Below are 15,000 nucleotides of genomic sequence, written 5' to 3'. Positions count from 1 at the left end.
CTGGAGTTAAAACAAGCTGGAGTTATAAAATCAAAAAGGTAAAGTTGAACTCATGAGTGTCGGAGGCGTTGAACATGTGTGTGTGTGGGGGGGGGTTTCATCAAAGGTCCGATGTCAGACTCCAACCAGTAACGTTGTGATTATAAGACATAACAACTCGACTAAAGGACGCTGGAAGCTCAGTTAGAAGTTAAAGAGTGTGTGTGTGTGTGTGTGTGTGTGTGTGTGTGTATATGTGTGTGTGTGTGTGTGTGTGTGTGTGTGTGTGTGTGTAAATCTGCCTGGGTTAAAGTAATGAAGTCACATTATGACTTATTATGACTGAAGTGTCTGAAGGTTCAGGGTGTTTTAATCACAGTCACTCTGACAGACTGTCATTATCGCCATGGTAACACTAAACTCTGACTGCATCCAAACCATCAGAGGCTCATCACAGCTTCATCAGGCTTTGTGGCTTTTCTCTCAGGACTGTTTTATCTTTTACGTACTAAATAATAACTTCTGTCCTGTAGATTGATTTCCTTTAAAGTCTCGTCCTAAAACTAAAACAGTCTTTCCTGATTTTACTTGACTCAGTATTTTACTACCTTTTATATCTTGTTTTATCTATATACTGTATAAAAGAAATGGACGTAACATCCGTGACGTCACCCATTGGTTTGTGGACTGCTGCTCGGAAGCCAATAGTTTCTAATCTGGGCAGCGCCATCTTGAAAATTTCAGGTGCATGCTGGGAAAAAATGAACACGGATTCTACTTATATGGGCATGAGGCGGAGTCATGGACGGACGTATGGGCGGGACCAACGGCGGAGCGGGGAGGTTGAGATTGGTTGCGAGGGCTGGATCTCAAGACATTGGTCAATCAACCTGTCAATCACAACGTAGCCACGTAGCCTGCTTTATCGTCAAATATAAAATCAGGGAGGCCAAAATGTCCCAAATGAACATCATACTGCATTGAAGAAGGCTTTAAACTAGCGATTGAGACCATAAACACATTTTGAAAACGTTTACTGAGGTTAGAAATCAAGTGAGAAGTTGGTGAATTCTCCATTGACTTGTATAGAGACGGTCGCCCCCTGGTGGCCTTTTGATAGAATGCAGCTCTAAGTTACTTCCACGTTGGCCTCATTTCAGAGGACCAGAACTCCCCGCCTGGTTTTATCTCACTCTCTCTGAACTGGTTTTTATGTCTTTTGTGGTTTATGACAAAATGCTCGATTACTAAAGATTGTCATTATCTGAGATCAGTACATATGAAGTGTGTCTGAGTTGTACTGACTTGTTTTGAAGGCTGTAACATAATAATATTTATTTTTATTTTCATTATTGATTCATCGTGTAACTAAAAGTCAGAAAAGTGTGAAAAAAATGTCTCTGAATGAAAGAAATGTTTGTTTTATCTGAAAAAAAGTGAAGAAAATCAGATTATAATGATGTTACATCATCACAACAGACGAGCAGGAACTAATGAACTGATAGATTAATGATTTCAGCTTTAGTTTTTTTTAAATCTGACTCATCTGAATTTACCCCAGAAGGACAATAAAGAAGATTAACTGATTAATCGACTGATATCCTGCATTTAATCAGACACTGACGACACTGCTTTCACCTTTCCATCTAAATATTTGCTGTTGACTTCCTGCTGATGGATGAAGGAAGCTGGAAAAGTGTCGACAGGAAACAGGAAAATCATGGAGTTCACGGAGGTGGCGAGGAAAGGTCGTCACAGCCGTTTATCTACCGACCCCGAGCGGCGAGCTGACAGCGACTTCCTGCTCTAATATCTACTGTAATGTGAGGATTTAACCCTCAAAAAGGACCTGAGGAAAACGCATGGACATACCTGTTGAAAAATAACTCTGAAAAATTCATCTTTTGGTCTTTTGACTCCAAATTTAGACTGCATGAAGCCAAGACATGTGGCTGTGGCCTCATTGTGTCTATATCCCGCTGAGAGGTCCGTGAATGTCTGTACACGTCATTGTAAAGGCAAACCTATGGGCGAGTAAACAACCCCATCATTGTAACCTCTGCCACTCTTTGTCAGTAAGTCACAGAATCACACAGACACTTTTACAAGAATCCTGAGAGTGTTTCCTTTCCAATGATACCAGACACATCTCTGAGTCTCAAACTATGTGGGATCTGTGCTGCTCACAACTTGGGCATGTCGTTTAGGCTAACAGCATAACAAACAGGGGCGTGTGTTAAGTGGTTAACCTGCTGAGCTTTTACTTCTGAAATGATGATTCAGACACTCGTCAGCATCTTCAGGAACGAGTCAGCTGTTTTTATAAACACTCAGAATATTGAGCAATTTATCAAAGAAGCTGAAACTAGAGCTCTGCTAAAAAAGAAGAAAGAATAAAGATTAATCTGCTTCTTATTTTCTCAATTAATCTTTTTTTAATTATAGAGCAGCTTTTACAGGTTAGTGTAGTTGTGGAAGTGCTTCACAGCTGATTGACAAGTGACAACATAAAGAAAAGGAATAAAAACTGAAAATAAGAAATAATAAATAAAATGTAATAACACATTAAAATAAAAGTGAAAAAAGTAAAAAAAAAAAATATATATATATATAAGAGAGTAAGACAATAAGAGTAAAAACTAGGTTGCAAAATGGTTTTAAAAAGACAAAAGAAAAAGATAAGAAGATAAAAAATATAGAATGATAGTAATAATAATTTAAAAAAAAAACATAAAATGAAGTAAAAGAAATAAAAAGACTATATTAATCTTAAACCAGGCTGGACAGGAAGGTTTTGAGTTTAAATAGGTACAAATTCAGAATATTCAAATAAAATTAAAATAAAAGATTAATAAAATATAATACACATACACAATAAAATAACATTAAATACAATAAAGTGAGTAAAACCTGAAGTGTAAGGTGGGATATTAAAGGGTTAAATAAAGATTAAAGTAATAAAACTATTAAGAGGAGATGTGATGAAGTTGAACCAGACATAAAAAAAAAGATTATAAAGAGGAAAAGAAAATCAAGAAACTAACAAAACTCTTTATAATGAAGGAACACGTCACTCAGAGCAGCGGTGTGACTTATTGAGGTGTTTTTTAATAGTTTACGGAGGAATAAGATCTATCAGAGTTTGGATACACACACAATACTTTTAGTTTTATTAGTTTGGATCCAAAAAAAATAAGAAAAATATAGAAAATATTTGGCGGGCTGATCCTTTAGGAAAGTGTTATAAACTGGGACTACTTTCTTGTGTGTGTGTGTGTGTGTGTGTGTGTGTGTGTGTGTGTGTGTGTGTGTGTGTGTGTGTGTGTGTGACCATTAAACCTTGTAAATGAACCTTTAATATTGACTTTGTCTGACAGCAGGAGGCTAATTGATGTTTTCACTTTCCCCCTGAACGTTAAAAATCAATGTGTCTAGTGAATGTACACCCGGCTCGTCCCGTCTCTGCCTGGCAGGTGGGTGGGTGGGGGGGTGGGTGGGGTGGGTGGGGGGCAAGGGGGGATGGGATGGGGGACGGCGGCTGTTCCTGTTGCAGTTTAAATATCTGTTTGGCTGCTTAAACACGCTGAGCCGCCGAGCTCTCAGTCAGTCATTAACCAGCAGGGACACACACACACACACACACACACACACACACACACACACACTGCCGGCTTTATGACTACAAGGACACTTTTTACTTTTTTACTGCTTAAGGTTTAAGGAGACATCGGGAGACATGCCTCCTCATGTTACCATAGTTACGTCATCGACTTATCGGACAATACACGGAAACCTTGATCATTTACTGACCTCGATATTAATCACTGTGTTCATACTGTATGTGTTTGATTGCTTTTGGAGGGGGGTGGGGGGAGGGGGGGGGGTGGATAAAATATTTAATATGTATCATTCTTTTGTGGTTACACCATTTGACATTTTCAGGAGCATTCAGTCTTACTTTTGGTTTTAAAAAATAGTGCAAATATAATTTCAAATGACATAAAACCAACAAAAATACTAAATATACATTTTAATAAACCTGATTATGCTTTTTAAAATATTTTTAACATATTTTTGAATTGCTCATCTTGCCAATCCTTATTTGTTACTGACCCTAATGTTCTTTAATAAACAAAGTAGTAACTTCCAGCAACGTTACTTAATTTCAGGTGCATGCTGGGAAAAATAAAAACACGGATTCTACTTATATGGGCATGAGGCGGGGCCATGGGCGGAGCGGGGAGGTTGCTATGGTTGCGAGGGCTGGATCTCGAGGACATTGGGTAATCAACCTGTCAATCACGACGTAGCCACGCCCTAATGCATACCCTGCTTTATCGTCACATATAAAATCAGGGAGGCCAAAATGTCCCAAATGAACATCATACTGCATTGAAGAAGGCTTTAAACTAGCGATTGAGACCATAAACACATTTTGAAAACGTTTACTGAGGTTAGAAATCAAGTGAGAAGTTGGTGAATTCTCCATTGACTTGTATAGAGACGGTCGCCCCCTGGTGGCCTTTTGATAGAATGCAGCTCTAAGTTACTTCCGCGTTGGCCTCATTTCAGAGGACAGGAACTCCCTGCCTGATTACATTGTGCTTCTTCTTATTCTGAAGTTTTATTTCTATCCTCACTTTTCTGGTGCGCCCTCTAGTGGAAACCTCCAGTAACACACAAAACACAAAAGTAAGTATGCAAAATGATTACGTTCACGATGCAGCCGGTTTGTCTTCGTGAACGTGCAGGTTATTAAGTTTATAGTAGAAATAATCATTAGATTTCATATTCATTTAGTTTTTTGGTGAGTTTTTAGTTTGTTTTTAGGTTTTAGTTTAATTATAATAACCCTGTTTGAACGTGTGGTTAAAAAGCCAGTATCCCTGCAGCCTAAAGGTGACTCAGCAGCAGCTCTCTGAAGCTCATCTATTATCACCTCTTAATGACACACACACACACACACACACACACACACACACACACACACACACACAAAAAGAGCCTGAAAGCTTCGAGCCGTCTGTAATTTCCTCCTCGAGCTCTGAAACAACAAGCAGCTCTGTCTAAAAATTGTCCAGAAAAGAGGACGAGCAGACAGCTGAGCCCTGAAGACGGAGCAGAACCAGACATTTAACTGCTTGATTACAATGACGAGCCCATTTTTTAAAACAGCAACACAAACTACAGCCTCTAAAACTCTTGAACATTAAACCTTTTATTAAAGCAGCATTTATTACATTATCTCCAGCAAAGTGGAAGTGAACAAACTACTATCTACTAATCTACTGTAAGTTCGTCTGGACTCCTTAACGACTCCTTTAATGGATCCAGTTACCAGCAGCCATTAGGCACTCTGGTCGTCGGGGGCGATCTGGGCTCCGGTTGTGCATGTTCGGAAATAAAGTAAATTAATTAAGTTGTTTTTTTTTAATCTCCTTCGTTCCTGCAGAGCGTCATCTGAGTGAAGCAGGAAACGCTGGAGGGGGGGCAGACAGCTACCAGATGGAGTCAAGAGTTGAGCTCCAGCAATTAGTCAATTAATCAATTAACTAATTAGTCAATTAACTGAAAATGACTGGTTAATCATTTCAGGCATTTTTCCAGCATGAATGCAACAAGATCTGCTGTTTGTTTTCTGTCACATTTGACTTTAAATTGAATATCTGAGAAACAAGTAACCTGATTCTGTGTCAGCCCTTTTTAGCCAACTTCATTTCAACAGGAGGTAGAGCGGGTCGTCCTCCAATTGGAAGATTGGGGGTTTGATTCCCGTCTCCTCCAGTCCACATGTCGATGTGTTCTTGGGCAAGACACTTAACCCAAAATTGCTCCAGTTGCTGCGCCAACGGTGTATGAATGTGAATGAATGGTTAAATTGCCCCCTGATGAGCAAATTGGCTCCCTGCGTGGTAGCTCCTGCCATCAGTGTATGAATGTGTGTGAATGTGTGAATGACATGTGATGTAAAGCGCTTTGAGTGGTCGTAAAGACTAGAAAGGCGCTATATAAGTACAGTCCATTCAGTCCATTTAACTTATTACTGCAGGTTTTACACATAATTTGGGAATGTATGGTCAATCGGTCTCATTTAAATTAAAGTATACCTCATTTTTGAGTTAAGGCATGTTGGGTCAAAACTTGACAGCTCTAGTTTAGAGCTTTAGTTTGAGTCAATTAGTCAATAAATAGTTCAAAAGAAAATGAATCAATCAAGTTTTAGAGTCAGACGTGTAGATTTAATGATGATAAAGTGAATATTTATTTATTTATTATTTGCTTGGGCTGCACGTATTGCGTCACATGCATTGATTGACAGATGGGTGTGGTTTCACTTGGGTGGCGGCGGGAGTTTTGGACAAAGGGAGTTAGTAGAGCTCAGATTTTTTCATTCAAATAAACTTCAGTAAAGTCATCTGGACTTCAGTATGATTTATGGACGTGTCACAGATAAGAGCCTACTAATGGTGCTTCTCCACTACACAGTTCCAGCACTACTCGACTCGACTCGACTCGGTTCCAGGATCGACCTTTTCCATTACAAAAAGGTACCTACTCAACGTGGGCCGGGTCGTCATAGCAACGGCTCCGCGAAACTGCCGCGACTTTGCTTAATACGCGGCGACACAAACACATAACCAATGGAGGACATGGAGGTGATGGTGTACTTGCTGCTGTATGTGGCTTTCTGTCACACACAAAGTAAGAACATTGAGCCGTATGGCTGTAACGCTGTTGTTGGTATTTAAAAATGGCGGGTTTGATTCTTATGTGGGACGGCTCATGACTCTTCCAGCGACAACTCTTCTGACCAATCAGTAGTCGGCAGTCTGTTGACGTCACATTTAGTATCGGCTCGGCTCGCTTGGAACCTCAGCAAAGCAGGTACTAAAAAAGTAGCAGGTACCAGGTACTATCCCTAGTGGAAACACGCAAAAAAACCTGAGTCGAGTCGAGTCGTGCTGGAACTGTGTAGTGGAAAAGCTCCACTTTACACTACATGTCACATTCACCCATTCACACACATTCACACACATTCACACACTGATGAAAGGACAACCACCATCAGGAGCAATCTGGGGTTAATCTTGCCCATGGACTGTGGACATGTGGACTGCAGGAGCCGGGAATCAAACCTCCAATCTTCCTGACTGATGGACGACCGGCTCTCCCTTTTGAGCCACAGCCATCCAAACCAAGCACGAGTACTCACCCAACCGAATCAGTGTTTGGACTCTACTTCTGATTTGGAAACTTTTATTTAACAACGTGAGACCCATCAAAAAAAACGTGAGTGTTATATGAGCGTTCACTTCTCTAATCCTTCGCAGATACCGACAACAGCTTTTTGTCTCCGAGCTCTTCCTGCACAACAAAAGAGGAGGAAGCTGTTTCATTGGGCGTGATGATTTCCAGAACGCATTAAGTGCCCGGCGGACCGCTAATGGCTCGCCATATGTGTGTGTGTGTGTGTGTGTGTGTGTGTGTGTGTTCAGCTCGGCTCCCTGAAACAACAACACGGTACGGCCGCGGCTCGGAGCAGACATCAGACTGTATTATCAGGTGGAAATGAGCTCAGGCTGATCCGTTCCTCGTAACCTCGGTGGGTGTCGTGTTTCTCACATCGGCGTTAATGATGTTTGTGGTGATTTTGTTTAAGTTCTTGCCAACCATCACGATATTTTTTCCAAAGACTGACTTCACAGAGATATTTTGTGCAGGACGTCCAGAGTGTTTTTCCCAGCTGATGTAATGACGCCATGACGATAAAAAAAAAAAAAAAAAAAGCATCTTTGATCTGAAATGTTTCCCCAGTGTAAGTCTGACATAGTTTAACTGAAGCAGAGGAAGGAAGCAGATACAGATTCATGTGTGTGTCTGTGTGTGTGTGTGTGTGTGTGTGTGAAAAACATGTAATATAATATAATACTACTTTTAGGAAATGTTGAGCTGATAATAATCTGATAATCACTGCTCACCGACTGCGAGAGAAAATTAGCAAACACAGGCAAGCTGGTCGGTATGCAGTTTTAAAAGGTTTCCATGGTTACAGACATTGCTTACACCCAGAGCGCGTGCCAACGAAAACGGACGCAAGGAAGAAGTTTTCTCCTCTGGGTGACATGCAAGGGAGGGGGAGTGGGGGGGGGACAGGAGGAGGAAACGGACTCGAGGAGCACAACGTGTGACAGGAAGAACACAGTGGAGAGGAAACATGTGGCTGAACGCTTTCTGCTGTTAGTAAACACACAAACAATGACCTCACGTGGATCATAAATATATATTTTATAACGATGGGTCACAGATGAGATCTTCCAGAGCAGAACCTGACGTGCATTTTAACCAGTTTGACCAGCGAAAGTTGAAGTGAAAGTTGATTTATTTGTCCTTTAATGCAGCCCAAATACACTCATAGTATATACTAGATTTCATGATTTCTCTTTTTTTAAGCGTTTTTGTAAGTTATGGCAAAGTCCTTCTAAGGGAAGTCATCTCACTCAGCGGCAAAATTGGCCACGCCTCCGGGCAGCTATTTGGCCATAGGAAGACCAACCGGCTATCTAAATGAATAGGGAGAGAGCTGTATCTCCATGTCCCGAGGTCTAAGGGACATAAAAAACATGAAAAATTGAAATCAAGATGAAAATCAAACTATAATCGCTGAAAGGGTTTGATGGTTTGGTATCAAATTAACGTTTTAAAAGCCTTTTTCCTTACAGGCATCTTGGACTGCGCATGTGCAATACTTCACGACAGTCTTCATTTACGGCAGGCATACAATTTACTTAATGACCAAGTGAGAATATCAAATCAAATATTGAATCTGAGCTGAAATTACATTAAATTGGGAGTCTAAATGTACAATTTCATCACTAAAACGCTGGAATTTACTCTATAAAGTACTCTGATAGTCCTCTAATAAGAGATTTGGCTTATGATGAATATGATATACATGTACATGCTGTATCTAAATGGTTGAATAAGCCTAATTAATCAAAAGAGGTGAGCTGGAATTGGTCACCTGTGTTGCTGATTTACAGTTTAGTAACTTGTATCTGGACCTTATTTGTTGCTCTTGAGGTAAAACAGAAACATGGGAGGCGTCTTGGCGACACTTTGAATGACTTTTGGAGACGTTACTCATACATAAACAACCTAAATCACATATTTAAACAAATCCTGATGCTGAGGAAAAAAAAAATGTCAGCTTGGATCAGACGAGCCTGGAGCTGCTCAGGTCGTGACTCAGGCCCACTGTGAACTGTAAATGTGATTAACTGCTGAATTAATCATCTTAAATAGCGTTTCTAGGTCAGTGTGGGTATAAAAATGTCCTGTTTATTCGAGCAGAAAACTGGGCATATATCATTTTTTTTATAGAGTCCTGCTGAGTTTCAGAGTGATGTGGGCCTGCAGATGTGGATGTGGTTCCTGAGGTGGAGGTCTTCGCCACAACACCACCTGTGGGCAGCCACAGGAAGGAGAGAAGAAGAAGAAGGAAAAAAAAAAAAAAAAGAAAAAAACCTTGGAGAAAGTCTAAGATGTGGTTTAACTTCTTAAGTTTGTCTGGGAGGACGGCCAGCGAGCACGTAACGCCCCCCCCCCCCGCCCCCCTCAAAATCAATCAATCCCTCGGACACAGCTGTGAGACGGTTGCCCCCGGCGACAGACAGCCCAGCCCCAACAGCGCAGTGAGCAGTGAGGCTGACATCATTGACCAGCGAGTGACATTACTCCATGCCGGCTTAATGTGACCAACGCGTGCTCAGGAGAAGCCACACCAACATCTGTGACGGCTGTTTGAAATATTTGCCAGAGAATTCTCCTCAAAATAAATGACGGGTGAAAATACGTCATCCAGGATTTTTGAACCGGGGTCCACGTTCCCCTTAGAGCAGAAGTGTCAAACTCATTTTAGTTCAGGGGCCACAATCAGCCCAGTTAGATGCATAGACTGTATAAAAGAAATGGACATAACATCCGTGACGTCACCCATTGGTTTGTGGACTGCTGCTCGGAAGCCAATAGTATCGAATCTAGGCAGCGCCATCTTGAAAATTTCAGGTGCATGCTGGGAAAAATAAAAACACGGATTCTATTTATATGGGCATGAGGCGGAGTCATGAACGGAAGTATGGGCGGGACGAACGGCAGAGCGGGGAGGCTGCGATTGGTTGCGAGGGCTGGATCTTAAGGACATTGGTCAATCACCCTGTCAATCACAACGTAGCCACGTAGCCTGCTTTATCGTCACATATAAAATCAGGGAGGCCAAAATGTCCCAAATGAACATCATACTGCATTGAAGAAGGCTTTAAACTAGCGATTGAGACCATAAACACATTTTGAAAACGTTTACTGAGGTTAGAAATCAAGTGAGAAGTTGGTGAATTCTCCATTGACTTGTATAGAGACGGTCGCCCCCTGGTGGCCTTTTGATAGAATGCAGCTCTAAGTTACTTCCGCATTGGCTTCTTTTCAGAGGATAGGAACTCCCTGCCTGGTTAGATCTCAAGTGGGTCAGACCAGTAAAACTATTGCGCAATAGTAATAATAACTCCAAAACTTTCTCAACTTTTATCTGAAACGCAATAAAACACACATATTACACCTGAAACAGTGAGCGGGGTTAATGGTTAATGGTTAATGCTCAGCTAATGATTTCATTAACCCTTTATAGGACACTCATTGAAAGGAAGGAAGGAAGGATGGAAGGAAGGAAGGAAGGGAAGGAAGGGAGGAGGGAAGGAGGGAAGGAAGGAAGGGAAGGAAGGGAGGAGGGAAGGAAGGAAGAAAGGTAGGGGGGATGGAGGAAGGAAAGAAGAAAGGGAGGAGAGAAGGAGGGAGGGAGGAAGGACAGATGGAAGGAAAGAAGGAAGGGAGGAGAGAAGGAGGGAGGGAGGAAGGACAGATGGAAGGAAGGAAAGGAAGGAAGGACGGAGGAAATAAGGAACGAGGGAGGGAGAAAGGAAAAGAGGAAGGGAAGAAAGAAGGCAGGGAGGAAGGAAAGGAAGGAAAGAAGGAAGGAAAGAAGGAAGGAAGGAAGGAAGGATATTTTTGGATATTTACAGAAGTTACCAAATATAATTATTTGCCCAATAAAGGGTTAACTGACCTGGACCGGTATATTATCTCAGACTGGGTTCGGGTTAGGGCTGCTCAATTATGGAGAAAATCATAATCACGATTATTTGGGTCAAAATTTAAATCATGATTATTAAAATGATTTTTTTTAAACTTTAGAAACATGCTGCATTTATTGGCCATTCGGCTTAATGAATTTTCTCTCCCAGCAGCAGCCTTTTATCTGCCGCGGCTTAACGCAACACACAGCAGAAAATGTGCAGAGATATTAGAGCTGAGCGAGTTACCATGACGATAGTTCACACATCACTTCCTGGTTTTTAATAATTAGTCAGTAAACTCAGCATCGTCTGACGCAGGCTGGAAACTCTGCACTTTTATTTTTTACAGTTAAAACATTTCACAATGTGTTTCAGCTTCTGTCAAACTAACGGAGCTGCAGCGGCTTCCTGTCTGAGCTTTTCAAAATAAAGTGCATTGTCTGACGAAGGCTGGAAACTCTGCACTTTTATTTACAGTTAAAACATTTCACCGTGTGTTTCAGCTTCTGTCAAACTAACGGAGCTGCGGCAACTTCCTGTCTAAGCTTTTCAAAATAAAACCTTAGTTATTGAGCGCTATCTCATTATAATTGAAAAATCGTTTCCCCTCGATTTTATTAGTTTTGAGATCGTTTGGCCCCTAAATATTTCGATTAATTGAGCAGCCTTGGATCGGGTTAGGCTGAGTTTTAATTAAACCTTTTAGAAGAACACAGTAACTTTACATATTTAATACATTGTGTAGCTGTGTGCTTAATGAGTCCCAAAAACTCCTCATCAGAGCTGTCGCTGTGTGTAAATAGACTACTGCAGCCCAGTCAGTTTGGTCTGTAAATACTGAAACATCACAGCAACTAGTGTTTGAAATACTTCTGATCAACACACAATCATCATACAGCAGTAACAGGTCTATTTATAGTCTATTTTCATTGGCTGCAGACACAGTGCATGCTTGACATCGCTGTTTATAAGACGCTCACATCCTTATGTTTAAAGTTACAGGAAATCACGCTCATATATCTTTGCATATACACCAGGAACTGCAGCATCCAGCATTACAGGAATCCCCTACTCGTAAAATGTGGTGCTAATTGCTAATAATACAGCTTTTAACTGTGTTTAAGTGTCGCTTTTAATTCTGTCCTGATGAACTTTATGTGTTATGTAAAGCACTTTGAATTAGCTTGTTGTTGAAATGTGATATACTAATAAATCTGACTTGATTGAGAGATATTTATCCTCCTCCACCTGTCATCTCTTACATTTCTGTGTGTTTTACTGGTGAAGCCTTTATTGCTCTTACTAAATAAAGTGAAAAACGAGTATAGCTGTCGTGAACTCGAGTACTTCTCCTGCTTCACGGCTTCTCTGCTGCACTGTGTGTTCATACAGTGAAACACAAGAGAGCAGAGGAGAGCAACGCGACCATAAAAGGACAAAAAAAAAAAAAAAAACCCAGCAGAGAATCTCAAACTGAGCTGAAATGAAATGAATGAAACGAGAAGAGAGACAGTGAAGGTGAAGAACTCCAGCTGATGAAAACTACTTTACTATACGTTACTGTAAAAGCAATAAAAGCTTCACAAGTAAAAAGAAGAATTGATCAATGTAATCTTGATGTAAGGAGTGTTTTTTTTCTATCGTCTCATGATACATGTCGTCATATCTCATAGCCTTAGAAGCTTTTTGTTTCATCTTACAGCAAAAACACTCAAATTTTCAACAAAGTTTTCTCTTTTCTCTTAAATTGGCGACTTGACTAATCATTCAGAGCCTCTTGTGACTCATGACCACCCAGACGACTTTGAGCTAATCCTGTGCGGCACACTGGAGTGAAAACATTAGATAATAATCACATTGTCATAACTCTACCTGTCAAAACCAAAAAACTGTCTGCTAACGTGGGAGTAGCAGGTTTCTAAAAGCACAAATGAATACAATTACAGTGTGGGTGATTATTAGATAATAACATCTACTGTCTTAAGAACCAGACACCTGCACAGTGCGGATGGATGCAGGTCCGAGCACGTTCAGGATGAGCCGCGTAGCGCAGGGAGAGGCTGACAAAGAGCTGCGGAAATGAAAGTAATCTGACTTAAATGCTAAAAAACACAAACAGCGCAAGATCTCAGGAGACCGGATCCTTTAAAATTGAATTAAAAAATCATCTTCAAACACAGCTGTGTGAGGAGGAATCAGCTGGTGTGTGTGGATGAGTGCAGACACCTGGCAGACTTTAGCAGCAGCAGCAGCAGTGGTCTGGTTGGTTTCTGACCCTCTGAAGCAGGAAAACTATTGTTCGGAGGCTTAAGTTCAGATTCCACCTCCTGCTTAAACTCTATGAGGGGAAAAGTTTCCTGTTTCACGCCCTGTCTGCCGACTGTATCGCACAATAACACCACGGCTCAGAGTGTTTTAGGTCAACTCCACAGCTTAGGAACAATAGGTTAGTCTGATAAACCATATTTGTGCATTTGAAAGCATTATCTGATTGATAAAGTAGTCGTTATAGTTGATGATTTGCAGCTTTACACACACACACACACACACAATCACAATACATTATGCACAGTTGTATTGTCTCAAGTTAACCGGCCAGCTTTTATTTTATTGTTTTATTAAATCCAAAATCTAGGTTTAATATCTTAAACTGAACCATAACCTTGTGTTTCCATCTGTCTTTACTTAACCAGGCGGGGAGTTCTGGTCCTCTGAAAAGAAGCCAACCAGGAAGTAACTTAGAACTGCATTCTATCAAAAGGCCACCAGAGGGCGACCGTCTCTATACAAGTCAATGGAGAATTCACCAACTTCTCACTTGATTTCTAACCTCAGTAAACGTTTTCAAAATGTGTTTATGGTCTCAATCGCTAGTTTAAAGCCTTCTTCAATGCAGTATGATGTTCATTTGGGACATTTTGGCCTCCCTGATTTTATATGTGATGATAAAGCAGGGTATGCATTAGGGCGTGGCTACGTCCTGATTGACCAATGTCCTTGAGATCCAGCCCTCGCTACCATAGCAACCTCCCCGCTCTGCCCATGGCTCCGCCTCATGCCCATATAAGTAGAATCCGTGTTTTTATTTTTCCCAGCATGCACCTGACATTTTCAAGATGGCGCTGTCTAGATTCGAAACTATTGGCTTCCGAGCAGCAGTCCACAAACCAATGGGTGACGTCACGGATGTTACGTCCATTTCTTTTATACAGTCTATGGTTTTAACTTAATTTTATTTCCAGTTTAACACTTTTAATCATATTTAAATGTATTTTTTTATGCATTTGAATTGCCTTGTTGCTTAAAAGTGAAACTAATAAACTTGCCTTTCCTTTTAATGCCTACAAACTACCAAATGCTTCCTTCTGTGCATTTCCAGCGATTTCAGACATTTAATAAATATGATGAGTTGTTTCTGTGTGACGTATTTCTGAGGCCTCGCGGCTGATTGTAGCTGCAGACACCAGAAACTAACGCTGCCTCAGTGCTGCAGCTGAAACCGGATCCGACAGCTGTTCAGATCCTGTTTCCTTCAGGCTATCGTGTTCAGACAGAGACGATGACACCACACTGATGCTGCAGGTGACAGCACTGGCGTCATCTCTGCGTGTGTGTGTGTGTGTGTGTGTGTGTGTGTGTGTGTGTGGACTCACCAGGACCGAGTGCATCCCCATGTAGATTCGGCTGACACAGACCAGCAGACACCAGCAGAGAGCCAGACTGAAGCCCAGCGTGAACGGGTACTGTGGAGGTGAAAAGAGACATTTTTTTAACACACGTTTAACTGAATTACAACAAATAGTTTCCTATTAATCGATCAATTTATGATATTACTAATCATCACAGCTCTACTTGTCTGTTAATCATCATTCATGTTCTCTCTCAGTAGCGCCCT

The 15,000-nt window shown here is 41.1% G+C and overlaps 1 protein-coding gene across 1 annotated transcript in view; it reads right to left on the bottom strand.

The window, feature by feature from the left end:
• Positions 1-15,000, bottom strand: part of sgpp1b (sphingosine-1-phosphate phosphatase 1b) — a 41,004-nt gene that overhangs the window by 2,443 nt on the left and 23,561 nt on the right. The window contains exon 2 of the mRNA XM_053336052.1: positions 14,759-14,848. Within this exon, the coding sequence (XP_053192027.1) occupies positions 14,759-14,848 (90 nt within the window). The remainder of the gene's footprint in view (positions 1-14,758; positions 14,849-15,000) is intronic.

Source organism: Scomber japonicus, chromosome 16, assembly GCF_027409825.1.
Source record: "Scomber japonicus isolate fScoJap1 chromosome 16, fScoJap1.pri, whole genome shotgun sequence".
NCBI classification, from domain to species: Eukaryota; Metazoa; Chordata; class Actinopteri; order Scombriformes; family Scombridae; genus Scomber; species Scomber japonicus.
The sequence above is the reverse complement of the archived record's forward strand: the minus strand, read 5'-3'. Positions and strand labels throughout refer to the sequence as shown.